The 26,820-nt window shown below is 49.6% G+C and overlaps 1 protein-coding gene across 1 annotated transcript in view; it reads left to right on the top strand.

Annotated features, from left to right (window-relative positions):
* sls (sallimus) overlaps positions 1-26,820 on the top strand; it is a 223,794-nt gene that overhangs the window by 76,749 nt on the left and 120,225 nt on the right. The window contains exons 70-110 of the mRNA XM_077645939.1: positions 206-463; positions 598-741; positions 826-1,074; positions 1,555-1,698; positions 1,815-1,912; positions 2,012-2,186; positions 2,913-3,056; positions 4,344-4,610; positions 4,697-4,902; positions 5,347-5,443; positions 5,869-6,012; positions 6,187-6,271; positions 6,487-6,662; positions 7,359-7,502; positions 7,949-8,120; positions 8,231-8,328; positions 8,692-8,835; positions 8,949-9,150; positions 9,340-9,407; positions 9,479-9,622; positions 9,796-9,965; positions 10,052-10,151; positions 10,258-10,401; positions 10,475-10,598; positions 10,694-10,827; positions 10,927-11,092; positions 11,204-11,272; positions 11,417-11,585; positions 11,664-11,747; positions 11,846-11,948; positions 12,078-12,209; positions 12,346-12,437; positions 12,760-13,038; positions 14,366-14,527; positions 14,965-15,094; positions 15,823-15,962; positions 16,179-16,347; positions 16,463-16,606; positions 17,476-17,664; positions 18,497-18,660; positions 19,607-19,736. Of these exons, the coding sequence (XP_077502065.1) occupies positions 206-463; positions 598-741; positions 826-1,074; positions 1,555-1,698; positions 1,815-1,912; positions 2,012-2,186; positions 2,913-3,056; positions 4,344-4,610; positions 4,697-4,902; positions 5,347-5,443; positions 5,869-6,012; positions 6,187-6,271; positions 6,487-6,662; positions 7,359-7,502; positions 7,949-8,120; positions 8,231-8,328; positions 8,692-8,835; positions 8,949-9,150; positions 9,340-9,407; positions 9,479-9,622; positions 9,796-9,965; positions 10,052-10,151; positions 10,258-10,401; positions 10,475-10,598; positions 10,694-10,827; positions 10,927-11,092; positions 11,204-11,272; positions 11,417-11,585; positions 11,664-11,747; positions 11,846-11,948; positions 12,078-12,209; positions 12,346-12,437; positions 12,760-13,038; positions 14,366-14,527; positions 14,965-15,094; positions 15,823-15,962; positions 16,179-16,347; positions 16,463-16,606; positions 17,476-17,664; positions 18,497-18,660; positions 19,607-19,736 (6,153 nt within the window). The remainder of the gene's footprint in view (positions 1-205; positions 464-597; positions 742-825; positions 1,075-1,554; positions 1,699-1,814; positions 1,913-2,011; positions 2,187-2,912; positions 3,057-4,343; positions 4,611-4,696; positions 4,903-5,346; positions 5,444-5,868; positions 6,013-6,186; positions 6,272-6,486; positions 6,663-7,358; positions 7,503-7,948; positions 8,121-8,230; positions 8,329-8,691; positions 8,836-8,948; positions 9,151-9,339; positions 9,408-9,478; positions 9,623-9,795; positions 9,966-10,051; positions 10,152-10,257; positions 10,402-10,474; positions 10,599-10,693; positions 10,828-10,926; positions 11,093-11,203; positions 11,273-11,416; positions 11,586-11,663; positions 11,748-11,845; positions 11,949-12,077; positions 12,210-12,345; positions 12,438-12,759; positions 13,039-14,365; positions 14,528-14,964; positions 15,095-15,822; positions 15,963-16,178; positions 16,348-16,462; positions 16,607-17,475; positions 17,665-18,496; positions 18,661-19,606; positions 19,737-26,820) is intronic.

Raw genomic sequence — 26,820 nt, 5'->3', positions numbered from 1 at the left:
TAGCCGCTAACCATATCTTACTATAAAATGCGCAACGACAGCTGAATGCGGCTGTCTCCGGGAACTGCTTAACTCATTTTTTTTTTAGTCACTACTGCGCGATGACTCTGCTTGGTCTTTCACGGCGAAGTAGGTTAACTGGCTAGCAGCCGACTATTCACACGTCATAGAGACTCGTCACAAGAGGAACGTTGCCTTGACGCAGGCCGAGCTGGTGTGCTGCTGGACTCCCACCATCCCGAGGCGTACAGGCAGACGCAGAAGTTCGAGTACGACTCCAGCCGCATTCCTGAGAAGTGGTCCGACGAGAAGCCCAAGGCGGCGCCAGTGTTTGTGCAGCACTTGAACAACATCGATGGCGCTGTTGAAGGCCACTACCTGCGCATCGAAGGGCGCATTGAACCTACCAACGACGACAAGCTCAAAGTCAAATGGTTCAAGAACGGCAAGCCTCTGGTCATGGGTGCGTACATTTTCCTCACTTGGAATTCGTGTTTTTTAATGAATTCGCGAATGATTGGATAAGAGTATGAAGGTATAGATAGAGAATTTCGACAGGTCAAAAATGACTGCACTTGCTTGCTTACTTACTTCCAGGTACTCGTATCAAGCCTACGGACGATTTCGGCTTGGTTTCGTTGGACATTTCCAGCGCTAGACCGGACGATTCTGGAATTTACACCTGTAAGGCCACCAACGATGTTGGCGAAGCTATATCGACGTGCACAATCAAGGTTGAAGGTGAGCTTTTTGAACAACAACTGTGCGGCTGAACCTGGGAGGGTTGCTCCATCGAGCGTTCTTACGACGTGCTTTGCATTACAGGCCGTGAGAACATCATCCTGGCTTCCCAGCACCCCGACTCGTTGCCCAAGATCCGCCAGCTGGAAGAGTATGTGCCGCCTGAGAAGTACGTGCCTGAACCAGATTACGAAGGGCCCGTGTTCGTCACGCACCTCAACAACCTGGAGATCCGCGAGGGTGCGACTGCGCACTTCGAGTGCCGAGTGGAGCCATCCAAGGATCCCACGCTCAAGGTGGAATTCCTCAAGAACAACAAGCCAGTGCCTGCTGGTAAGCTCAAACCCATCGACGTGTTTTCTCTGCTCACCGGGAACGCTTCAAAGTCGCATGCTTTCAAAATATGCATTGCGCAATTTCTGCATGTGCGTTGGTGTGATATGCGCCACGTCTGCACGCGAGGTTGATCATCAAGGTAATGTTTGAAACCGAGTCGTTGGCGGCCGAAGAAAGCCAAGTTTATAAGAAGCTCAGTTGTAAACCTGAACGAGCAAAACGTGAGAGAAGCTGCTCGACGGATACGGATGAGAATGAAATCGGTACTTTTATTTCTTCGTTTTTGAGGCGAAAAACAGTCCTTCTGACTAACAGACCATAACAACACCTGTAGCATAAAAGGCCTAAGTGTAGCAAAAAGAAAAAATAAACTCCGCGCTCGAGGAGATAGAGATGCTAACAAACAAAATGCTGCCTTGCGAGGCGCTTTGTTCATGCAGTCAGAGCGTAGTTAAAGCACCCTTCCGCCGCCTGCAGGTTCAAAGTACAACTTCAACAACGACTTTGGCTTCGTCACACTGGATGTCAGCAACGCATACCCGGAGGACGCCGGCATCTACACGTGCCGAGCCCGCAACGCGAAGGGCGAAGCGGTCACTACCGGCTCTCTCAAAGTCCAAGGTACACCTTTGTCTACGAAGGCGTTAATACTACATCGCGCCCTTACATTTTAGTTTTAAAGTGCTTGGAAGAGAAGTTACATCAAAGCAAAAACATTTAATTGAAAACTCTTCTAGGAAAAAGCGGCGTGCTGTCCGACACTCTTCACCCAATGGGCGCACAGGGACTGTCCAAGGTCCAGGAGCTAGAGACTTCCTACTTGACCAGATACCAGGTACTCTTTTCCCACTGAACTTTGAAGCAGTGATTAGGCTTAGGCGGCAGATGCGGTTACACGGCACCAGATGCTAAAGAATCGCATGGCCCGTTGCAGGCTCCCGTCGAAGAGGCTGAGAAGGTGTTCCCGCGCCCGGTGTTCGTGGTGCCCCTTGAGCCAAACTTCTCCATCCAAGAGGGTAGCCCTGTCACCCTCGAGTGCAAGGTGGAACCAGCAAGCGACCCGAAGCTCAGGGTCGAGTGGTTCCTGAACGGCAAACCACTTGCGCCAGGTGGGGCTCATTTTTCCTCGCTGCACGCGTAGCTCTTGAAATGCAGCAACTTGGTCTGTCTCTTTGCTGAACGCTTGCAAGCGGTAACTTAGGTACGAAAGTGCTGCACGTCTAGCAGCTGTTGAAACAGTCCACTGCAGTCTGACAGTCATGAAAGGTCGGCTAGCATGAGAATAATCTGGGTTTCGTTTGAAGTTTTTGAAAATGACGCACTGCAGTTGGCTTCACAGCTCAAACATTAATAATGCAGCGAAGCCAGCTTTGACGAGCACAAAATACGAATATACGACCATAATGGGAAAAACGGCGCACTAAAGACACAAGACCAGAAGAAAGAGGACGAGCGCTGTGTCCTGTGTCTGTTTCTTCTGGTCTTCTGTCTTTTGTGCGCTGTTTTGTTTCCAATATAATCTTATACCAACTCGCTCAACTGAACGTTCTACTTATACGAATTCAGACCTGTGTTCATTTCTCACCACCTGAAACGATTGTAACGGTCGCGCATCGCTTTAAAATCCTAGTCGTGGTATCCATGTCAAAGCGTAACTTAAACCGTTTTCAGCGGTACACGAAAAGTCCATCGCATCAACTCGGTATCGGATTGGAAGGTCTCCCAAAAAATGAAAGGAGAGCCTAGAGATGAAACTTTGTAGCCTCGGCTGCTTCAAATAGCTGCAAAAAGACTGCAGCGCAGTCGTCACGAAGGCTCCTTGTCTGGTTTTCCAGGATCCCGGCACACCCTCACACACGACTTCGGCTTCGTTGTGCTGGCCATGACCGACTTCTGGGGACGAGACGCCGGCGTTTACACCTGCCGCGCCAGCAACGCCGCAGGCGAAGCCTTTACCACAACCACAATCACGTGCCTGAGTAAGTATCAGCATCGAAACGTGCCACAGCGCTTTTCGCATTCTTTTCTTCTTACCCACCAAAATTGCGTGTGGGAAAAAGACGTTAGTGCGGTCTGTTGAGCTGGATTATACAGCAGGGCGGACATTCTCTGCCTCATTTGGACCAATATTCAGACGATTAATTAACTTAAATTAACTAATAAGCATTTTGTTCTTCACCTTAGGGGGCAAGGTCATATTGTGAAGTTGATGGCCTTGAACATCCGAGGTGAGCTCTGTTTTTAAAGTTTCGTAATCTGCAACGTGGTTCGAAAACTCGAACGTCAAAAATACGCATTTGGAAGCTTATTGAACCCGCCGCGGTGGCTCAGTGGTTAGGGCGCTCGACTACTGATCCGGAGTTCCCGGGTTCGAACCCGACCGCGGCGGCTGCGTTTTTATGGAGGAAAAACGCTAAGGCGCCCGTGTGCTGTGCGATGTCAGTGCACGTTAAAGATCCCCAGGTGGTCGAAATTATTCCGGAGCCCTCCACTACGGCACCTCTTCTTCCTTTCTTCTTTCACTCCCTCCTTTATCCCTTCCCTTACGGCGCGGTTCAGGTGTCCAACGATGTATGAGACAGATACTGCGTCATTTCCTTTCCCCTAAAAAACCAACCAACCAATTATTGAGTTGGCTTTCCCGCATCACATATTTATAAAATGTCGTCGCTGCGCGTGGTACCGGCGCCGAAATCACGCTTACTTCTTCTACATCATCAAATACACTAAATGCGCCTGTATTTGACGCATAAGAAGTGGGAGACATGGCATTTTATAATATATATTTAATTCGGAAAAGCCCACTCAACGAGCTTTGAAATGCGCATTTTTGCCGTTCGGTATTTCGATCCACATTGCCGATTACGAAAATTTAACAAAACAGGTCACCTTGGATCTTGACGGCCATCAATTTTCGTAACATAACCTTGGCCCTTGAGATCAAGAATGAAAAAGTTAATTTCGGGTACATAATGTCGGCCTTTCACTACAATCCAACCCAACAGGCGGCACCGACGTATCTCGCGCAGTTTTTAAAATAAAATACAAAGGTAAAAAAATCACCCTGAATATTGGGAGTAAGAACGCACAAGGAGTAAAATATTTCTCAAGCAAACAAAACCCTCTTCTTCAGTGGCTTGTTTGTTCTGAAGTTTGCCGCGTTCCTGGGAGTTTGTTTTGATGCCGATCCCGGAGAGGTACACAGAGTGGGTCGCTCAAACCGCTCGCAACGGTGCTAACCTCTAACCCACGCTGTCTCGCTGCAGCCCGCAAGGGCGTGCAGGAGGACACGCTGCACCCGGAGGGCCGCAAGGGCCTCGAGTCCATCCAGCACCTGGAGGAGTCGCTGACGCGCGTGCCCGAAGCGATCCAGGAGGAAGCCGCTGGCCAGCCGCCAGTCTTCACATCTCAGTTCGTCAACCTCAAGGACCTGAACGAGGGCGAGATCGCCCACTTCGAGGCCACGCTGACGCCAGTCGGCGACCAGACCATGCAGGTGGAATGGTTCTTCCGCGGCAAACCCCTCAAAGCAGGTGCGCGCTGGGCACTGAAATTACTTTACTTCCTTCGTGGCGAGTTCTCGGGCAGACGCGTGACGAGTGCGTGCGCCGTGTCGCAGGGCACCGCATCCGGACGGTCCACGCGTTCGGCATGGTGGTGCTCGAGATCTTGGGGACTGTGCTGGAGGACTCTGGCCGCTACACTTGCCGTGCGACCAACAAGTGGGGCAAGGCCGAGGTCACCGTCGACCTCGAGTGCACCGACAAGACCAAGGGACAGCGGCCGCAATTCACCACGCAGCTGCAGAACCTCATGGACCTCAAGGTTAGTGACCGACAGTCGAGTTTATCTTGCTTCACGCTCCCACTTGGACAGGGTACGTGTGAACACGAGCAGGAACAAAATGGTGCGTGGTGCTTTGTAACAACAGGACAGGACCTTTACGGTGCATATTTTAATTAGTAGATGCGTCGGAGAAATAATATTGCCGTATTAACAGAATTTGTGATTAAAAAATAGCTCGAAGGGAAAACGACGACGCAAACAAGCACTAACCCGCAACTGTCTACGCCATCCTGTCCGTCTTTCGTCATCTGTTCACGCTATCTTTTATCGTGAACATAAACCAGCTCGCCCAATTTTCGGTATTGCTTATACGAAACTGTCCTGTGTCTTTTTCTCAGCTTATTCTCGACCGCTGCTCGCATTTGATTACGATGTCTCAAACACAACTTCTAACAGCCTTAACCATACCGTGTATGCTCGCAGGAAGGAAACAGCGCTCACCTCGAATGCCACCTGGTGCCTGTTGGCGACCCAGACATGAAGGTCGAGTGGTACAAAAACTCGCAGCCACTTCGCGACAGTAAGTATGGGCATTTTTCAGACTGAAAGAGCGCGCCTAAATGCTTCTTGCCATTATGACCCTAAGACAGGGGAGTAGGTACGCCACACGATTTACGGCTCCCTCGGTTGACAGAAAAGCGACAGGTTAAGCTATGATATGACAAAGAACTTCCTCAGAGGTTATAGTCAGAAGATAATCTTGTTGGCCGCTGCTACTAGTTGTAACAAACTTTCATCGAGGTGCTTATTTTGCTATCGCTCGTTCTCACTGCCATACGCAGGTCTAAACACGTAAAGTGCAGTCATGTTGTTCCTGTTGGGGTCACGTTGAGGAAGCGCGACCATTGTCTCATTTGAATTGTTTTGCTGCTGCAGAGCTTAGCACACGCGCACAAAAAACTCGTGACTCGGCGGTGTAGCTGAACGCCCGTTTCCTTTCTTAAGGTTCTCGCATCAAGACACTCAGCGACTTCGGCTACGTGGTGATGGACATCTCATTCGTGCACGCCGAAGACTCTGGAGACTACGTGTGCGTGGCCACCAACAAATACGGCTCCGACGCCACTAAGTGCACCATTCAGTGCGCAGGTGAGCGCCTCGTATTGTGTTCTTACTGAAAATGTGTCCTATAAGTGCATATTACTGGCATGGAACCATGGCGCTCCTAATTCTCTGGTGACTCATTCACTCTGCGGTAGCTGCAATTGAATTTGCAAAAACAAACGAAAAACCTCTTCCCTTCATTTTTGTTTTCCTTCTTAGGCACTGGCAAGATATTCAGGGACTCGCTACAGCCGCAATCCCTTGACAGGATCGCTGAACTGGAAGGTGCTTCGGCTCTCACCAGGTAATGACCGTCTAATGTTTTGTTTCCCCAAATAAACTCGACACAAATAAGAGTGCTAGTCAGAGGTATGACAGGGAACTTTATCCTCGTTTAGAGCAGGACACGGCTACGCCTCATCGGAGCCGCGTAAACTTCTCCTGTAGCACTTCTGTCTTACGCTGTTTCACTCTATTAAACAACAGTGACGTTGACTTGACTGTATTCTTCCGCACAAGGACATCGGCCGTGATGGAGGCGACCCGGCTTCAGCCGCCCAAGTTCCTGTCACAGCTGAGCAACATCACAAACCTGGTCGAAGGCCAGAGCGCACACTTCGAGTGCCAGCTGGTGCCGGTCAACGACCCAGACCTCACGGTTGAGTGGTACTTCAATGGCCAGCTGCTGCGCTCAGGTACGTTTTGCACAGAGCATCCAGTGGCTAGCTGGAGACACTTGTTTCGAACACCAACCACTACTGGCTACTGCGCAAAGCGCTAAGAACAGAACAATAGACGTTAGATGGGCTTTCACGCGCTCCAGGTCGAAACCCGAGAAAAAGAAAAGGGAGCTGGAATGCGAAATGAAACGCGCAAGTAAGCTGGTTACTTCTGCCAAGAGAAATTGAAATTCCCTGAGAGATAACACTCACCTCTGACTACGTTGGCGTCAATCAAATTAGGGGATGCGTTACTGATGAGATCTGAAGCACATCGGCAAGTTCAAGTACCGTTTGTGGCATTTTTAAATGCTCGTGGGTCAGCGTGGCGTCTTTGCGCACGTCAAGAGACGATTTGGCATTTAAATTCAATAAACACAAGTCTGTTTTATCCAGCGATCGCGGGCGCACGCCCTACACATTATTTGACGGCGCACTGTGACAAATAATCATTGCTTTCCCCTTTTCATTGGTTTGTTTGCCGCAATGAATCTCTGAAGTCAACGCTGCACACAAAGGCAACCCCATTTGCATTTTGAATTGCATCCCCTGTTTTTTGCCGCGTTTCGCCACAACCATTAATACGAAATATCAGGTCACTAGCTCAGCTATCTCGCGCTCTACGGAACCGGCCCTGGCTAACTAGCGTAACGGGTGTCGAATTACCTGCAGGACATCGTTTCCGGACGTTCCACGATTTCGGCATCGTTATCCTGGACATCCTGTACTGCTACGGAGAGGACTCCGGCGAATGGGTCTGCAAGGCCACGAACAAGCTCGGCTCAGATGTGACCCGCGCGACACTACAGTGCAAGTGTGAGTACTCAGCATCATCTAATCGTGTGAAAAGTACTGAATTTCATGGTTGTAAACTAGAAAAAGTCTGAAAACTGTGATTAGGAGGAATGAACAAGAGGTACTAGCGCTTGCGGAACTCAACTAAATGTGCGCATTTTGTATTAAGAACCATTAATTATAGGTTCTACCGAAAACAAACGCAGGAGAAAAAAATATTCCCGAATAAATGGTTCACCAAGTGAAGAAGTGTGAAAACTTGCTCCTTACGAACGCGCCTTTAAGATGATCCATGGGTTGCGCATATGCGGAACTAGCAGGCCCAGCAGGCCTAGGGGGGAAAATATGAATCAGGGTGACGGCTTCGGGCTCCTATGGCTCTGCAAGGCACGCAACTGTCCTAACTGGCGACACTTAGGCTTTGCTAGTACCCCCAGAAACAACTGATGGTGCTTTTCATTTTGCAGCCAAGAGCTCCTTGATCCTGACTCCTCAAGTGCCCCCTGAAATGGCCTCGGCGACACAGAACATCATCGCTCTCGAAGAAAGCCTGTACCGCACTGCGGCGGTCATTGAGCCCGAGGGACCCGCTGAGGCGCCTCGTTTCACCGTACCGCTCACTAACGTTGAGGATCTGAGGTACGACAGTTGCCGAAAACCATATCGGTTGTTCGAATGTTGTTCTTTGGACTCAAACCGCGCGTTCTTTACACTACCATACAATTAAGCGTTCTCTATTTGGCCCACAGGGAGGGAGACAACGCACATCTGGAAGCCCGGCTGACGCCTACAGATGATCCAGACCTGACTGTGGAATGGTTCAAGAACAACATGCCGCTGATGTCAGGTGAGAGACCAGCATTCTCGTTGAGTATAGACTTCACTTAACTGCAAGCAGCAGGAAAAGAAAATAATACCAATTTCTCGTATCATAGCTTCGAACATGAGTAGAGAAAATGAGTTACGACGACAAGTTGTCTCCGCTGATTCACACACAGGGCTTAAACAACGACGTTCAGTGCGTATTTCTTGGTTCTTCAATACAGTCAAGATCACTGGAGAGGCTAGATAAATAGATAACTGCAACATGTACAAGCACCAAATGTATCCATACTGTGCCAGGGTGTGCTTTCAAACCGACAGCAAATTGCTTTACGTCAAGCTCTTTCTAAACACGGGGCTAAAACCGTGACACTGCTCCTTGCCCCAGGAACAAGAATCCGAACCATCAACGACTTCGGCTTCGTGGTGCTCGAAATGAGCCCTGTGTACCCGGAGGACTCCGGCGTCTACTCCTGCCGTGCTAGAAACCGTTTCGGCGAGGCCGTCACCACATGCACACTCAAGTGTCAAGGTAAGGTGGCTCATGTAGCGCGACATAGAAATTTTACAGTCTTCAAAGGACAATGACAACCGCTAAATTCTTGCAACGTTTCCAGTTAAACAAAAAGAACATTCTTCTTACAGGAAAGCGTAGCATCATTCTCGAGACGCAGCTGCCAGAGTCAATGACCACAGGCATCGAGAAGATTGCCAAGTTCGAAGAAGTCTCCTCGGCTAGGATCGACGAGAAGTGGACGGACAAGGACACCTCTCAGCCGCCCAAGTTCATCACCACGCCGCAGGACCTGACGCTGGCAGAGAACTCTCTGGCTCATTTCGAGTGCAGGTATGCATTCCGGTACTCCACATGCGTGGTGTTCTATTTATTTCTGTTTGGTTTGCTCCCTAAGAGCTCGCTATACGGGCTGTGCCAAGCGACCAGTGCTTACTGATGCGTGCCTCTTTTTATTTTCTAGCAAGGGACTTTAATGTGTCGCCAAGGGCACCGGTTCTCACAATCTACATTCCCTTCCAGGTTGACGCCAGTCGGTGACCCTACGCTGAGAGTTGACTGGTATCACAATGGCAAGCCACTTGTCACGGGTACGTTGTAAAGAAATTTGCACAAATGCCGACGAAAGGTAACATACGTTCGGCATGTGTATTCTCCTCAGGCTCTCGAGTCAAGACAATCAGCGACTTTGGATACGTCATTCTGGAGGTGGCCGGTGTTTACCCACGAGATTCGGGTGTTTACACATGCAGAGCCGTCAACAAGGTTGGCGAAGCGTCGGTCTCCTGCAAGCTCGCCGTAAAGGGTATGAACTAGCCTCAAAATAAACTACATACCGAAGACTGAATCAGCTTTTAAGCAGACTTTACCAAGCGCAATTCAGTCTTTTGGTGTTATGTAAACACTCAAATTTTTCATGTCGCTGAATTCGTGAAATGTTGATTAAACTCATAATAATGTGCGTTTTCCGTTATCCAGGCAAGCAGTCAGTCGTGATGGAACCACAGCTACCTCAAGAATTCCGATCTGGGTATGAAAGCATTCAGAAGTTGGAAGAGTCGATGTACCGAACTGAAGAGAAGATCTATGACGATGATAAGAAGGAACCACCGAAGTTTGTCACGCAGATCCAATCGCTCCTCGATAAGGTAAGCACCGACGATAGATAAGCATTAGGTTCACCGACGCGTTCCCACATTTAATGCTGCTACTTTCTTCGATTTGACGCGAAAAGGTGGAAGGCGACAGCGCTCACTTCGAATGCAAGCTTATCCCAGTCGGAGATCCCAACCTGAAAGTGGAATGGTTCTTGAACGGACGTCCCCTTGTTACGGGTGAGCTGCGCATTTCAGGATGTGGCAAGGCTATAAACGTGCCCAACGTTATCATTCGCAACTTTCGCATTTGTACCTAATCCACTCTGGACTGTTTACGGCGCAGGTACGCGTGTTCACACCATCGATGACTTCGGCTTCGTGGTGCTGGACATCGACTGGCTCTTCCCCCGCGACTCTGGAGAGTATATGTGTCGTGCCACGAACCGTTGGGGCTCCGACACGACCAAGGCAACCCTAAAGATTAAAGGTAAGCATTCACTCGTTTCTGGTACACCGCCGGCCACGCTTTGCGCTGCATGACCGCGCCATTTTGTTTTCAGCCAAGAAAGACATCATCATGGACAGCCAGCTGCCAGAGGGCATGAACGTTGACAAGCTGCGCGACCTGGAGTACCCGACGCCACAAGAAGAGACAATTCAGGAGCAGGAACCGGTCAAGCCCAGGTATAACAGTTACCAAGCCTTCAGCGCCTCAATCAAAAAAACCTATAAAACGGAGCCTAACCTACTCCCTTCGCCCTCTTCCCTGCTCAACCCAGGTTCATCACCCAGATACAGCCTCAGCAAAACCTTAATGAGGGCGACTCGGCTCACTTCGAATGCCGCCTGGAGCCCATCAACGATCCAAAGCTGAGGGTGGAATGGTACCACAACGGACAACCCTTGAGATCAGGTACTGCATTTTTAATCCTTGCGAAACGCCAGTCGTGATGTTACACCCAACGTAATTTTGGTAGCCGAACGATGACGCCATGTTAACCTGATTTCTCAGGTCACCGGTTCAAGACAACGCACGATTTCGGCTTCGTTGCATTGGACGTGCTATACGTGTACCCTGAGGACTCGGGCACATACGTTGCACGGGCCGTCAACGACGTTGGCGAGGACCAAACTCAGGCCACCCTCAGGTGCACAGCGAAGCCAAAGCTGGACTACAGGTGAGAAGGAGGCAGAGTGCACGTTGTAGGAATAACTGCGCGCTGTGAGAAATCTGAGAGCCAATTTGTTACATGCATTCCCTTCTTACGTTCTCTCTTTTTTTTTTCTAGGACCCAACTTCCAAAGGACATGAAGGATGGTGTTAAGAAGATCGCTGAAATGGAAGCCTCCTGGCAGCGGTGGGCTTTGGTTTTCATTCCTTCGTGTGAATTTTCCCGCTGCTTTTAATCGCCACTAAAGTGTTTCAATTTGCTTCGGATGTCGAATTAGTCACGAAGACAACCTGAATTACTGAGATCGCATTTAAAAATTTATTACCGCAGCGCTGAGACCCAGGAAGAAGTGGAAGAGGAACCATGCGCTCCCATGTTCATTATGAAGCCAGAGCCTCAAGTGGTCATCGAGGGCGAATGGGCAAAGTTCCAGTGCCGAGTTATTGGCCACCCCAAGCCAAGGCTCATCTGGGTTCTCAACGGCCACACGGTCATCGCCGTAAGCAATGCTGCATTATTTCTAATCAGCGTATCTCAAAAGAACAGTGTCTCAGTTAGCCGCGTTATGTTTACGTAGGGCTCAAGGTACAAGCTGACTTACGACGGTATCTACCATCTTGACATCCCTAAGACCCGCCAGTATGACCAAGGAAAAGTAGAAGTAAGCTCCACACATTTTTCTTGCCTTAGTTTTAAATCATTTTTTAAAATATTTTTTGACCCTGTCTTCTGCGTTTTTTTCCTCTCTCTTTTGCACAGGTTTTTGCAAGGAACTTCTGCGGCGAAGCCTACTGCTTCACAACTCTTGAAGTCCGGCCCAAGTTCGATGACTACAGAGCCGTGCTCAAGCATTCTCCTAAGCGTGAGTGATCGTTATTTAGGGTAAAACGCTTACGTGATGCAATTTAGGCGTGGGGTCCAACAGAAAGAGCACGTTCGCACTAGCCGAACCCTGCACTGAAAGCTAACCAACCACTCACTCGTTTTGCAGCATGGTACGACCAAGACGTCAAGTCTTATCAAAAGTACCGACATGAGACTGAACTGCAACGAGTGTTTGAGGAGAAGCTTACACCTGGAGGCACTCGTATCGATGTCTGGAAGACTGAACAGGGCCAGCAAGGTACGAGGACTGGCTTGCGTCTTTTTTTTTTTCCGCTCTTGACAAGCACTTGTGCTGCTTAGCGTACCGTTTTCTTGCCTCATTATCTGCGTGGGAAAACAATGAGAACAATTCTCTATTTCGATACTCGTTTCAGGTGAACACCAAAAGATCAAGAAGAGGATCGAAGAAGAAGAGCTGGAGAAGCTCAAGCCGAAAGTGGAGCGCTTCAAGACCGACTCGATTTATGTGAGCAAAGCTTATTGACATCTTTATAAACAAAGTCAACCCCAGAATTTAGTGTATAATAAATCTCGCAGGTGTTAACTATAGAACACAACTATTACGAAAAAAAAGGGTCTACCAAAACTCAACCAACTATTCCTTTATTCGCTGCAGTTTTGCGTTGGGGGCAGGAAGAACGTAAGAACGTAAAGAGATGTTAAGATGAGCTTTCCTTGCGGCATCCAGCTTCCATGCTTACGTTGCCAACGTTCTCAAGCAGTGAGCTCGAATTTAAGGCCACTTCTCGACGAAGGTGACGGCGACTCTTCTTTTCGCGGCGACGCAGTACGATGCGCGCACGGGCGAGAAGAAGGTGGAGACGGGCTCCCAGGCGCAGTACATGGCCAAGTACTTCGAGACCGAGGCCGAGAAGCAGCAGCGCGGCGCTACCGGCATTTCGCCCGAGTCCGTGGTGCAGGGCCGCGAGGTTCACACCACCACCCAGCGGCAGACTCAGAAGGAGCAGCAGGGCGACCTCGAGATCACCCGCAAGAAGACGCTCACCGAGACGCTCGAGCAAGAGCACAAGGGCGTCACCAAGGAGCAGCGCGTCCAGGGGCCCGCGGTAAGTGAAAAACAGCTTCGCTTACTACACCGCTAACCAGTCAATTTCTGTGATGATACAAAAAAAAAAGGTCACAGACTGCACCGGAGCACGGCAGCCTGTGACGATGGCATACAAATGGTCAGCAACACAAACCTCTCATCAGCCTATTTGGACCTCTCGTTAGCCTTTCGCCTATGGGCTCACAAGCCTCAGCGCGTATTTTCTAAAGAATACAGTACAAGAAAAAAAATAAAAGAGAAAGAAGCTGAGAGGATTGACAGCGCTGAAAACGCGAGGGCGGAGGAAAGGTCGAACGCCACGAACGCTTTCCGTGACGCGCTATGATCCCGATCGCAGCCAGCACTCCATCCTAACAAGCGCTCGACCCTTGCATTCACTGGCAAATGATATGCTGAAATGCCTGTCTTCGATAAATTCGATGCGACCCAAAACGGCACTGAACAGCTCTCAGAACATTTCAGCTAGTCATAGAAGTTTTCACTTACCATGGGGGCAGCTCAGCCAGGCGACTTTGTCAAAGATATCCGTGATAAAAGCGCAGAATTCTGTTCCATGAGCCGCATTTTGCACTTCTAAGCTATGTACACTAAGTGCACCAACGTTCCGTGGAGATTTTCTCACTTCTTTGGTGGTTTTCTTCCGAAGCCCATGAAGTTCCGGAGCTAATTCCCTTTTCATCAGATTTTGTAGTGGTTGAAAGAATATCTGCTTGGTTAAAAGATAAATTCATTGTAGTAGATGCTTTTAGTGCTACACTGAGGAATACAAGCATGGGAAACTTAATATCGTGCACGTGAAGTTTTTGTACACGCAGTCTTCTACGCCTTCTACGTTTTTTTTTTCTTAAGTCACATTGGCGGCCACTGTGATAACCAGTGTCACGTTTGCTTTGAGAGATATCAGTACGCGACCACTTTGTAAAATAGTTCCAGCTGTTCCTGCTCTTGACAGTCAGCACTGAAGAAATTATCGTATACCACGAAGGGTAGAAACAACAGTTCGCCGGCAGAACCTCTCTAGTATTAGGTTTCCTGCATATCAGTAAGATCAGAAAGCAAGAAGTGGGCTGTTAAAAACCTGTGCGAGCACGAATAATCACATGCAACCCGGACACACAGCGGTTCGAGCCAAATGCCTGTCGCAGTTCGAAGCTGGTCACGCGGCGGGAACCTCTCCAAACGCAGCCAGTTTGGGGACTGCGCAAGAGGCGTCCGTTGTGTCCCGCGCTAACCGGCACGATGGATGGGTTCCAAGGGCCCTATAAATAGCGCGCTGCCCGCTCGAATGCAGCCAGAGGCGTCGTCGTTTTGTTTTGCATCCGCAGCAAGAGCCGGCGAAGGCTCCCGTGTTCACCAAGAAGCTGCAGCCGTGCCGCGTGGACGAAGGCCGAGGCGCCAAGTTCCAGTGCACCTTCACCGGACAGCCAGCGCCCAAGATCACCTGGTACCGCGAGAACTTCCCCATCCAGCCCTCGCAGGATTTCCAGGTCAGCGAGCAGCCTCTTCTGTAGCGGCGCTGCGCAAAAGCAACGCTTGCTAAATAAAGAGGAGGCAGAAGCGAGCAAAAGCAGCACTTGACAAATACGCAAGTTTCGTAAAACCCTGCGTCAAGGAGCGAAGCCCAGCCAGTGTAAGCGAGCTTTCGCTGAAGCGTTAGAAAAAATACGCAGGGCGCTAAAAAAAAACAACCATAAATCACTGCTTAGACGCGCTTAATGTCAGTGTCAAAGTAAAAAGGGACGAAACGCAGTTCCAGATAGTTGACTTTCTTGAACAAATGACGGCCGTGGTACACGTGCGTAGCACTGCGCCTGTCTTAGGAAAGTCGTTTGGTGTCAATTATGCTCTCTTTATTGATCGCGTCAAAAAGAACTCGCCCTTTAGTACTAAGAATATCCATTTTTACCTTTTTTTATTCTTCTAGATCGTGACAACTGACAGCACGTCGACGCTGATCATCCGCGAAGTGTATGTGGAAGATTCCGGCGTCTTCTCAGTGAAGGCTGAAAACCGTGGCGGCTCAGCCAAGTCCTCCGCCAACTTGGTTGTTGAAGGTTCGTACCTCTTTTTCCCTACCTCTCCACCTACCTTAATCCAATGAATGCTTTTAAATTCGTCTCATGTCTGTGAGAAGACCCACAGAACCTTCTGTTCCGCGAAGCATGGCTTTTGTAGTGCGGACATATGCTTCGTAGAAACAGCTTCTCATTCGCTTAGAACAGAAGCTGCACAAATTCTAAAAAGTCACCGTGGAAACGTTGGGCAATAAAAGAGTTTGCGAAGAGAAAAATGGCTGATAAAAGTGAGAAAAAAGCAAGGCAAAAAGACTGGAGACGCATTGTCTCTTTCGCACTACGCTATAAGTATGACGCTGAGGCAGGGCATCTGTTTCAAAATTTTCAAATACTCCCGTCGCCGAACGAGCCTGCCATGCAGGAACAAACGGTTCGGAGGTTATTCAATGCGAAGCGCGATTTCTTATTAAATAAGGCCAACTTCGTCTCTAAAAGCTCTAAAGCTCGCTCTAAAATACTCTAAAGCTAACAAAAGCATTCAAGGTGAAATGAAGATATGAGTAAATTGATTGCACGTAGTGCCGTGATGTTTCGTCGGTGGAAGTGCATTGTGTGTCACGGGTGCGCTACTCACACAGGAATTCCATGGTGACAACAGGACAGTGAGCCTGTTGCTATAGCGTGTTTCCTGTGTGGTCAGGGCATGTTGCCTATCACAGCTGCTATACTGCGGACTAAGTTTTCCGATACTGCCCGCGTCTGAACAGAGAGGCGAGAGCAACGCAGCGGTGTCGTGCCGCCAAACTTCACCCGGACCATCCAGGACGTCTCGTCGAAAGCCGGAAAGCTGGTCCGCCTCGACGCAAAGGTCTCAGGATCGAAGCCGTTGGATGTCTACTGGCTCAAGGCAAGTGCCTGAATAGCCCGGCTTCTTCTAAGCATTTGAGCGTGCCTCGGAATGGCGCAGTTCGCCTGGACGCCCATTTACCCGCAGATATTGAGGAGTCGCAACTACGAGAAGGAGGCGGGGTAGAGGGTCTTGAGCGTGTAAAAAAAGATTTACGGGTGCCTGAACGTCGGGAGGCCCGCGTGATGGCTGAGTGCGCATTCCCGTTGTCTGCAGAACGGCAAGAAAGTGACGCCCGACGTGTCGCACAAAATCGTGGAGGAGGACGACCAGTACACGCTGCTCATTTTGGAGGCCCAGGCGGACTCCGACTCCGGAAGCTACGAGTGTGTCGCCATCAACTCGGCGGGAGAAGCCCGCTGCCAGGCTCACGTGGTGATCGAAGGTCAGTGCGCGCGGCCGCAAATAGCGCCCGTTTTTACAGCAGCCACTCAACCGCCAAGAAAAGCAGCGCCCCGGCCGGCCCGACTCAGTTTTCCCGCTGGCCCGCACTTGCGCAGGCGCCAAGCCCAAGACGCCGCCCACGAGCCCCAAGGAGGCGCCCGGAGACCAGAAGCCACCCACGGTGACAGAGCCCCTCAAGCCACTCGCCGTCAAGGAAGGCCAGAGCGCCGTCTTCCGCTGCCGAATACCCGCCGTCCCGGGTGAGTGCGCGCCCCCGCTCGGCACTTTGGACTTGTGCACTTACTCCTCGGCTCTAGTCCCTTATCTGGAAGATGGTGTTTGTTACCCGTGATCGTGTGCCCGTGCCCGTTTTGTCGACAGCTAACAAGTGCGCCTCCCGATCGCTTTTTTATTTGATTGAACTCTATGCGTATCTTGCGGTCAACGGAGTTGTAACACTCGGGACTGGCACAGCACTGTCGCGCCGAATGTGAAACGGAACTACTGCGGCGCGTTGGCTGTGAGCTACTCGTTATTTCTCGCGACGACGCACAACACGATATCATAGAACGGGTCTCTGCGCCGCTTTGATTGCGCTTTATTTGGCCTTAAATGGGCATTGTTGAGAACTTTCATGAGTGGTGAACGGCTACCCTTGTCTGGACTACGGTTGTAACTGAAGTTCATGCGCGCGGTCATGAAAATTTGCAATGCCGTAGGGACATTTGTACGGGACGAGGTTCTCTAAGCGACTATTACAATAGTCGCCTGCAGAACCTCTCCCAGCAATCTCAGAAATATGCAGAGAAAGTTCTGACCCATAATCAGGAGGCAGAATTGTGATATAAGCAAGATACCGGTGCAATTAGTATTTTTGGCGATCACATGAATTTCTACACGTGGCTTTAATACTATATCAACTGGCACAGTTGGACATCGTCATAAAAACCACCACCCATAACCACGTGCGACCCGTTGCCCATTTCGTAGTGTAGACCATATATAATGCACCGTGGCGACTGCATCCCGCCTCGAATTGAAAAATTGGCCGTAGTTCTTGGGATGCTTTGTGTTCGCCGCTGGTAATCTCACACATATTTTTGTCTCTTCCCTTCCGCGTGACGTACAGGGGCGCAAGTAAAATGGTTCCGAGGAGACCAGCAAGTGAAGCAGTCGCGGTACTTCCGCATGTCCCAAGAGAATAACCTCTTCACGCTCAAGATCTCCGAAGCGTTCCCGGAGGACGAAGGTGTCTACAAGTGCGTCGCCACAAACCCGGCGGGCACTGTCTCTACCAGCGCCAACCTTAAAGTGATTGGTAAGCTTACTGCAACCTTTGATCTTACGCATGCACAGCATGAAACAGCCGTTGCAGGGATAGATATTTCCGCCGTAAATATCTGCTGTACCCTTTTCATCTCGTGGCGCCTGTGCCTGAGATGAAAATGGTTCTCGGTTTTTCTTATTTGCACGCCTACCCTTTACTGCACTGTCAGACTTTCAGCGAGTACGGCTTAGTAAAGCAGAGCGGCTGTTTCATACTCGGAGTTGTCGATTTTTTTGCTCGCATAACGTCTTCAAGCGCGCTTGTGCGCAAGCAAAAGCACGCAGAAGGGCTGCATAGCCAGAGGCACGAATTGCTTTCTTGAATAAATTATTAAAGATTATATCCGGACCTCTTCATTGCTAGCGTAGTGCAAAAGGCCCCGAATGTTTACCAAGAATAGGGACGACCGGGCGAAGTGAGCGGAAGGAAGCTTACTATTGTGCGTTTCTTCGTGCTTACATCGTCAGTGAAGTCCCTCATGACAGCGCCCTATTTCAAGATAGACGATGCCACCAACCGGCACCGATCGCCACTTGTTTCACGGATAAAATTTCATTCCGCTCTCACGACCGAGCGCAGGCGACGCTACCCAGCAAAATCGCGCAGCCATAGCTCATAAGCAGTTCCTGCAGCTGTTGCGCTTGCGCCGAGGGTGCTTAAAACCTCAAGAAAAACAACAGTGCACCCACGTATATTGAGACCAGTCGCTATGTCCAGCGGGCAAGTCAGCTGTGAGGGGACTGCCTTAATAGTAGCGCTAAGTAGAGCGAAAACAGGTGCAGCGAAGTGTTGCCGACACTGATGAGCGCCTGCCCTTCTGCAGTGCCCGAACTGAACGAGGTGCCGCCGACGGTCACTCCTCTGGCCGACCTGACCGTGCCCGAAGGCTCGCCCGCCCGTTTCGTCACATCCCTGGGAGGCGTGCCACCGCCCAAGGTCATCTGGGTGCGCGAGGGCCACATCATCAAGCAGTCCCGTGACTTTCAGGTGAGCTGAAACAACATCCTGCCTAGGGCTCGTGCTTTTGTATCGAAAGGAAACAGCGTCAATACGGAAGGGCAAAACAGAAGACTGTCCTCGTCTTTTCACGCTGCTTGTTCGAGATTCACGTGAACTGCCCGCTCTTGAATATATGATCCTTGAGGCAGCTCCTTCAAGGTACCCATTCCTCCTTTGAAGGTGCCGGAAATTCAGAAATTATATGCGCTTTTAAAGAGGTCGAGTCAGGCGCCAGAGCTCAGTGGCTCGACGCACTCCAGTAGAGCACTCACTGCTGTAAACTGCGCCAACACGAAGGGACTCGGAAAGACAAATTCCCAAGTCCCGTCGTCCTATACCAACTCCTGCAACTGGCTACCGTATTTTAAGTAGGAGCGCACTGCTCTAGGAAAAGTTGCGTATCAGGAAGCTCCTCCAGGGGTCGAGCCTCCTTCCTAATTTTTCGGCTACCTTTGCCAATATTAACGAAAAAGTGTTAAAATGCTCACCACACGCATTACTGTGCTGTAAACGACGTTAGTCTATTATTTTGCGCTGTCCTATTTATTTCAGTGTAGGTAGCACGGAATCACTCTGCACCTCTAATATTCGCTTGAGTTCGGCTGACGGATGCATGGAGCTGAACACGGCGGTTTTCCCTCGGTCTCTGACAAATCTACATAGCCACCAAAGTTTCATGCGTTGGTCTAACAGAAAGAATTCAAGAAACGAATGGCATTTAGTCCTCACGTGACGCCCGCTGAGGTTTTTCAAGAGGTAGTTCCTGTAGTTCCTTTCCGACTTCCATGCTGAGCGGGATGCCCCATGAGACGCGCATCGCTGTGTTCGCAGCCCGCACACATGAGGCTTAGTTTCGGCTGACTGGCTGCGCATGCCTATCGCTTGACGCCAGGGGTCACGCGCTCACGTACCTCCCTCCCTTGTCCCATTGCAGATGAACCAAGACCAAGGCTCAGCGTCTCTGGTCATCAGGCACACGTACCCCGAAGACGAAGGCGTCTACGTCTGTCGTGCCACCAACGCCTCGGGCCAAGCCGAGACCTCTGCCCGGCTTACCGTGCAACGTAAGGCCAAAAAGTAGAGGTCGCGCCCTGGCCTACTTGCTCGCTGCGGCTTATAGCGCTCCATTCGAAAAGCTGCGCGTACAAGCTGCTCAAACCGAGAGAGAGAGAGAACAAAAACAGCAACAAAAAAAGTTTGGCTCCTCACTTTCGCGTTCTCTAACTACAGCGCAGTAATAACGAGATATAATGTATCTTGCGTCTTAGCGGTGACGCATAGAATCTATTTTCAATTAATTTATTTATTAATTTATTTATTTCTGGAGAGAGTCTCTTTTGCATATTTCTGGTTTACAGTCACTTAACCTTCCCTCTTTTTGTTGAGAGCAAAAAATTTCGAATCGGAGTCCGTTCTTTACATTGCGTTCGCTTTCGTTTACTCCTTGTTCCTGTTTTGGTTTAAAACATTTTGTAAAGAAAAACAACTAATGTACGTACAGGGAATGTTCATTTCGCCCCCTTTTTTATACGATGAAATCGCGACATTCATGCCTAACAGGTTTATTCGTTTCATTAACCAAGTTCTGCCTAACAGAAGGGTGAAGTTTTGTATATTACTGACATTTCTATATTTACTCACGAGTTTCTTTTTTTTTTCCTTCGTTTGCAACAAGCGTTGCAGGACTGCACATCTCGGTCAGTTAGCGGCACTGAAGCGCTCGAACAAAGCGCGCACAACGCCACCGTAGGGCGCCACTATAGATGTGCATTCGTGAGGAGCCTTACAATTTATTGCATATTGGGGCTATTAACACCATCGCTTATTACTCCTATTCGAACCGATTGGCCACCATCGCGGGTTTCATCACGGCGTTAGGACCGCGAAATAATCGGCACTGACTGCCACAAGACGAGTTAGACAGGTTTAGGCGATTAACACATTTAACCATCCGGTCGAGAAGGCGACCTCACACTGCCAGCCGCGTTTGATATGTGATAACGCTAGCTGCTTGTTTTTAAACTCTCTCGGGCGCCCCTTGTTTGCGTTTTGTTTTGTTCCTCGCGGTGAGCCGTTCGCAATTCGCCACGCTAGTCACTACAGCAGCTGACGCCGTCGACGCCGCAAAGGCGTGCGCGCGACCCCGGCTGTAGCTTATCCAGGCGATATGTGTAGGCGAACGCGCTCCGTCCTAGACCTCCAAGTGGCCGAAACCTGTAGCGATTGCTTGTGGAGAAAAATTTCAATAAAGCCAAGTTATGCAAAACATGTTGTGTCTGATTTAGGCTTGCTCTCTCAGACTCACACTTTGTCGGAACTTCGACATTTGCATGCTTTTTTCTTTTATTCTTTTAATTATTGCTCTCGACTAATTTCTTTTTTATTCTGGCGTTATGCAACTCAATAACCTTTTAATCGATCGCAACAAAAATCTCTTTTTATTTTGATTTCTGCGAAGCATGCAAAGACCGAAAAGCATTGGCGGCCTAAAAGTGTGAGGGAGACAGGCCTACATCTGGCACAGATGTGCTGCTCTCACAGCTCGGTGCAAAAAAAAAGGAAGAAAGAAAGAAATCGAGGAATGCCTCGTGCCCGATCGAGTCGCTGCTGTAGCTGCTGAATCTGGTCAGGAGGTCTCCTCCGCAGCCCAATAGGCCGTCCCTGCCTGAATATGAGACTTGCACGCTTTTAGGCCCCCACCACTTCCCGCGCCTCGTTTCTGCTCGGCCTCCAAAAACTCTTGCATGGTTGACGCCAGAGGCGCACCGGGGCGGTCGCAGAAACGAGGCACGGCAGCATGCCCGCGTTTGGTCGCGCGCCCTCTGGTGAAGCATCGACGAAGCGCCGGCAGACCGCGCCTCTTCGTCACGGCGGACGATCACGTAAGCATGTGTGCCTGTGCAAACAGGGCTAGAAATGCACTCTGCGTGTCTCCTCTACGAGGTCGGCTCCGGTCCATCGGGAAGACCACAGGCACGTCGTTCACCTCGTGAAAGGAGATAGGTGCCTCACTGAAGGGAACATGACTGCTTCGGATGGTTCGACGGCGCGCGCGAGACTGGAGAGAAATGTGTTGATGAATCGGTAATGGCTGTCAGATGAGTCTGGCGAATCGCCTATACGAGTCTGACCCTCGCTGACACGTCTGGTAGTCATAACCGAGTCAGTCTACTGACCTCTTACAGTATGCTTGCTGGATGCATACATTCAAGCTAGCACTCGATAGCAACTGGATACTGACACGTCAAAGTAAGTGACCTCTCCCCAGCGGTGCGACCGCTGCCCCCATAACTACTGCAGACGAAAAGCGCGGGATGGCCTTCAAGGCAAGGTGACCTGTGCTGACAGCCGAAAAGCATCGGAAACTCCCGAGCTCTGTGCCAGCTGAAGGCCACCTTTGATAAGAGCGCATAACACTGGATTAGAGGGAAGACGGCAACAAAGTGTGTACCGAAGACAATGAGCCACAGTATGATGATCTCCACGGGTGCAACCTCACATACATGGTCCGTGATCGTCAAAATAGAGAGCCTGAGCTCAGAACGGTCCTCCAGTAATACTGATGGAATCCGAACGGCAGCCGAATTTGGCGAGTGCCAGAAAGGCCAGGAAATATGGCAAGCATTGCATCACGTCTCAACACGAACGTAAAAGTTTCTGCACATGGCCTGAAACCATGGCGTCATTTTCCAAGCGAATCGGCTCTCGAACCTCGCACAAAGCGCCTGGAGGGAAGCGCCAGCAACGGCTGCGAACACGGGGAAAAATCGGAGCAGACCGTTTGTTTACAAATAAGCAAAAACAAGAGTCAATAGCGCAACACGGGACGCTGAGGAACTCACAGGCATCCATGGGGTAGCAGGCGCTGACCATAGTAAAGCTTTTCACTAACGGTGGAGACATCACAAAACGGGACAGACCATCATGCCGAGGGCAGACATTACAACCAAAGAACAAAGCCTGCGTAATGCATACGCTTACCCAACGCCGGAATGCTATATACCCGTTATCAGCTGCCATGGCTATAATTTCGTTGCTAGTTCGAGCTCAAGGTCGCAAGGCGTTGCAAGCGGCACACTCTATCGTCGTGCGACGTTGTATCGTCTCAATGACATCGGAAGACAGCATAAATCGTGGGAGCACTCACTAGCACTAAACCGAAAACGCTTATAGGCTTTTTTCAGTTTACTGTAGCAACCAGCGAATGGCCAGAAAAGCCCTCCCAACGGATACCGGTTCTGTTTATTACAAAGCCAAGCAGCTGTTTCTGAAAATAACTTTTTGGCCGAGGGTTGCTTCAGCGGTACACGATGACATGAAAAAAAAGTGCCCACTTAATGCTACGCAACCTCACAAATAGTGGGACTGCAACCGCACAAGTACTATTTTTTCACGTACATGAGCGTCTTTTACCATGAAAAACGGTCACAGAACATGAGGGATGCTCGCGCATGACCAGAAGGACGACCCCACCATAAGGCGTAGGAACTCGTGGAACTTTTCATCACGGTGATAAATGCACGCCACGGCATTCACGACTGCTATTTTCCACTTCCATTGACGAACCGCTGGTAGTTCATACACACAGTCCTTGTGGTTTGCGTGGGCGAGGGCTAGCCCTCTTGAAGATACACTTGAAGATGCATTATCTGTCATTCTGCTCCTATGATAGAGCCGCCAAAGGGCAACTACGTCATCACATTCATCCTTGTGGGTCGTATTATGCGCTGATGCCACATCGACAAGACTTGTATCGAACACGCAAAGCTAGTAAGTACAAGAATTTGTAACTGGCCCGACCAACCACTTGGGCGGCACCGCAATCGCTCCCCATATGGTCTGACGTTGAAGATGAAACCCACCCTCGAAGACAACTGCGAACGGTGCTGGTCATAACCCGTGACATGGACGCACTGACCAATGGAACGCTATAGGCAGACGATGTCCGTTCTGAATACAGGGGATGGTTATATCTCCCTCGATTGTCCTGAAACTTATTTGAATTTGTCAGATGGACGTGGTAGAAAATAAAGGTTTACCTATGCGTGCGGTAACTGTGTGCATGTTCATGAGCAATGGCTACAAGGTCAACAAATGTGGTTATATGTGCACTTGAAAAGCATTTTCTGAGCAGGTAACAGCAACACGAAGTGGTCACTGTTTTATCGCAAGACAAATCAGGCGCAGTACAAAACTTCCCTAGTTTGGTCGCAGCTGCTCTACGGTCATGTAACCGTACAATGTTCTCTTCACGTATATCAGCCGATTTTTTTTCTTCGTTCGATAATGCCAGCAAAACTGTCCAGAAGAAATGTCACTCAAAAAATTGGTAGGGCTTTAACTTGGTTAAACCGAGCAGACGTGCGAACGCAGGTGGCTATTCTTCAATTGCAGGAGGCACTTAAGCTCGGCCTTAAGGGCATGACCCGATGTATTGTGTGGTTTAATGGCCATACATGCAGAATTGCTCATTCTGTACTTAACATTCGTAAATGGCGGCGAGTACTCATATCACTAGCAGCGCAGTGGGGCAGCGGTTAAATGATGCGCCACTGCAGTGGCAGGTGGCTGCTCCTATCACAGCCACCGTAGGGACTGGGCGACCCAAGTTGTTCAAGGTTGCACTGACGGTACCCTCTTGAAAAATTGCATGGCGTTGGTTTAGCTTCGGTTAAACCCGGAGTGACGCGATAGCTACAGTTGGCGGAGTGGAACTTGGTCACGTGACCAACCCCGTGATCAGCCACGGCGCCGGCAGCTGCTCCCCACCCCGTGACAGCGTGGCGGCGCAGCCACAGGGTGGCAGCGCTGCTACGCTGAAGGCTCGAAATGCTACCGTAACGTAGCTATCGCTAAAAAACCTGGCGTACTGAACCTTTCGCTTCAAAATATTGCAGGAAAGAGCACATGCGGAAACCCCAGCGGGAACCACGATCTATTATTTTGTAGCGATAGCTACATTATGGTAGCATTTCGAGCCTTCAGCGTGGCGGCGCCGCCACGCTGTCACGTGGTGCGGAGCAGCTGCCGGCGGGTGCGACGCCATGGCTGATCACGTGGTTGGTCACGTGACCAATTTCCACTCAGCCAGCTGTAGCTATCGCGTCATTTTAGGTTTAACCAGAGCTAAACCACCGGCAATTTTTTACTGAAGGGCAGTATATTTTGGTAAACGTTTTGTCCAGAAGTCAGACGACAATGATGCGAGAGCCGCAGAAGGCTTACAGGTGGTCAGGGAACATGCAAAGAACATATTAATTATTTAGACAAATGCCAAGTGCTTAAATAGCATTTTAAACACTTTAAAATGCTATTTTCAACTGCCCGCCCGCAAGGTTAGCGCTTTCTCCGCTTTGTAACATGTCCATCGTTTCTGGACAAAAATTTTAAATATTGGAATATTGTAAGGTATTGTTGTGGAAATATTGAAGGTAATGGTCCATTCTTCCGATGCATAGCAAATTCATTCGTTTAAAGTTTTTTTTTCCATCGTTCGCATCGAGCAGTTAAGACTGCCATAGAAAACCAATAGAGAATGTTTCTGACGGCAGCAAAAAAATGCAAGCCTGCCGACGGGAAATCTGCTGCTGATGTGTTGATCGTTATAAGGAAATCTCGCAAGATGTGAAAAGACTGCGTTCATAAGTTATTTCCCGCTGAAAAATGCTTTTGTCCAGAATTACTGAGTATGGCTTAGCGAATGTAGTGCTTGTTCTAGAAAAGAACATACTATTGCGTGCGTTTCCATAGCAGTATCACGGAATTCTTAAGAAGCAATTCATACGAGTTTAGCTACATTCATAACGTGGACATTAAACCTCACATGTGCGCATACCTCGCCAACTTGAACACTCTAAAGGTTATAGATCGCCAGGACCCCGCTAAAGCGTTTTGTGAAAGATTAGTAATTGCGTGTCTTCGCAGTGTTGTGTCCTCAACTGTTTCCTGTACTACGAGCACAGTTCAGTGCCCAATATGGCGGCGCCCGTGGACCTGTTTGTGAACAGGTCTGTAGAAGCGACAAGAAAACTTGAATATGCGCAAGACTTGTGGCAAAAGGGATAGAAAATCATCACCAAAAGGCAAAGACACAATTGAAAGAACCACAATGAAATTAATAAAGCAGTCATGGGAAGACGCCGTTGTGAAGAGCGAATCGAGAGTTTTAGCATAACGGAGACGAACTACCGTAGACGTATACCTGATCACCGTGCGCCGGCTGCGCATGCACATTGGCTCCACTTGGCCCCGCACGTGCCACTGCGCGTGCGCAGGAGGCGTCCGATAATCCGGCATGCACCTACCCTAGTTTGGCTCCGCTATGCCAAAACTCTCTTAGCTTTTAGAGGGCGACCAGGCTCAATACATCTCTCCGATATTCCCAGCATCATTCTGGTAATACGTACGTGTCTTCATAAGGTTCCTGGTGCCTGTTTTAACCTCTACCTGATGTAGTATGTCCCAAACCTGATGTATAGTTCATGGTGTAGTCCGTCCCAAAGCATTATGTATGCCAATGAGCTTTGTGGTAGTAAGCGACCTCTTTTTGCCTTTCACTATAACGTCTAAGAAACTGGGAACACAAGAATCCCCCGGAGCACAAAACTTAGTAAAGATCCAAAAAAGCAGAGGAAACAAAAAAAGTCTACGCTGCCACTTTACAGTGCAGAAACGTCGTGGCTTCTGACGTCTAGTATACATACCTATTTTAATATTTGGAGCTGTGCTCGAAAGTCTTGTTCGACACAGCTATCACGCAAGCTTCATCCTACGAGATAACAAAAGGCGTAAACGCGCGGGCTGGTCTCCTTCCTGGCTGCTGGCTTGCGTCTCTGAACTTCAACAGCGCTGAGCCATCACAGCTGTGTGGAGAAAGTGGCCTCTGGACTTCCGCATATATAGTACTAGTGCGCCTTTTGTGATAAACGACACGGCGAAATGGATCTCGCAGGGAGTTCTTCTTCTCAGCAGTACTGTGAAAGAGTTTGGTGGCCCGTTGCCAACCGCGAACTCTGAAACGACTGGCATTACATGCGCTTTCATTTGCCCCACGCACACGTTTGATCGCGAACTTTCACATTTTACAATGCATGGACTGAGACGGTCTCTAATAGAACACTTCCCGTCCTCCTGCCTGCCGGATGTAAA

The sequence above is a fragment of the Amblyomma americanum genome, chromosome 1, assembly GCF_052857255.1.
Source record: "Amblyomma americanum isolate KBUSLIRL-KWMA chromosome 1, ASM5285725v1, whole genome shotgun sequence".
Taxonomy (NCBI): domain Eukaryota; kingdom Metazoa; phylum Arthropoda; class Arachnida; order Ixodida; family Ixodidae; genus Amblyomma; species Amblyomma americanum.
The sequence above is the reverse complement of the archived record's forward strand: the minus strand, read 5'-3'. Positions and strand labels throughout refer to the sequence as shown.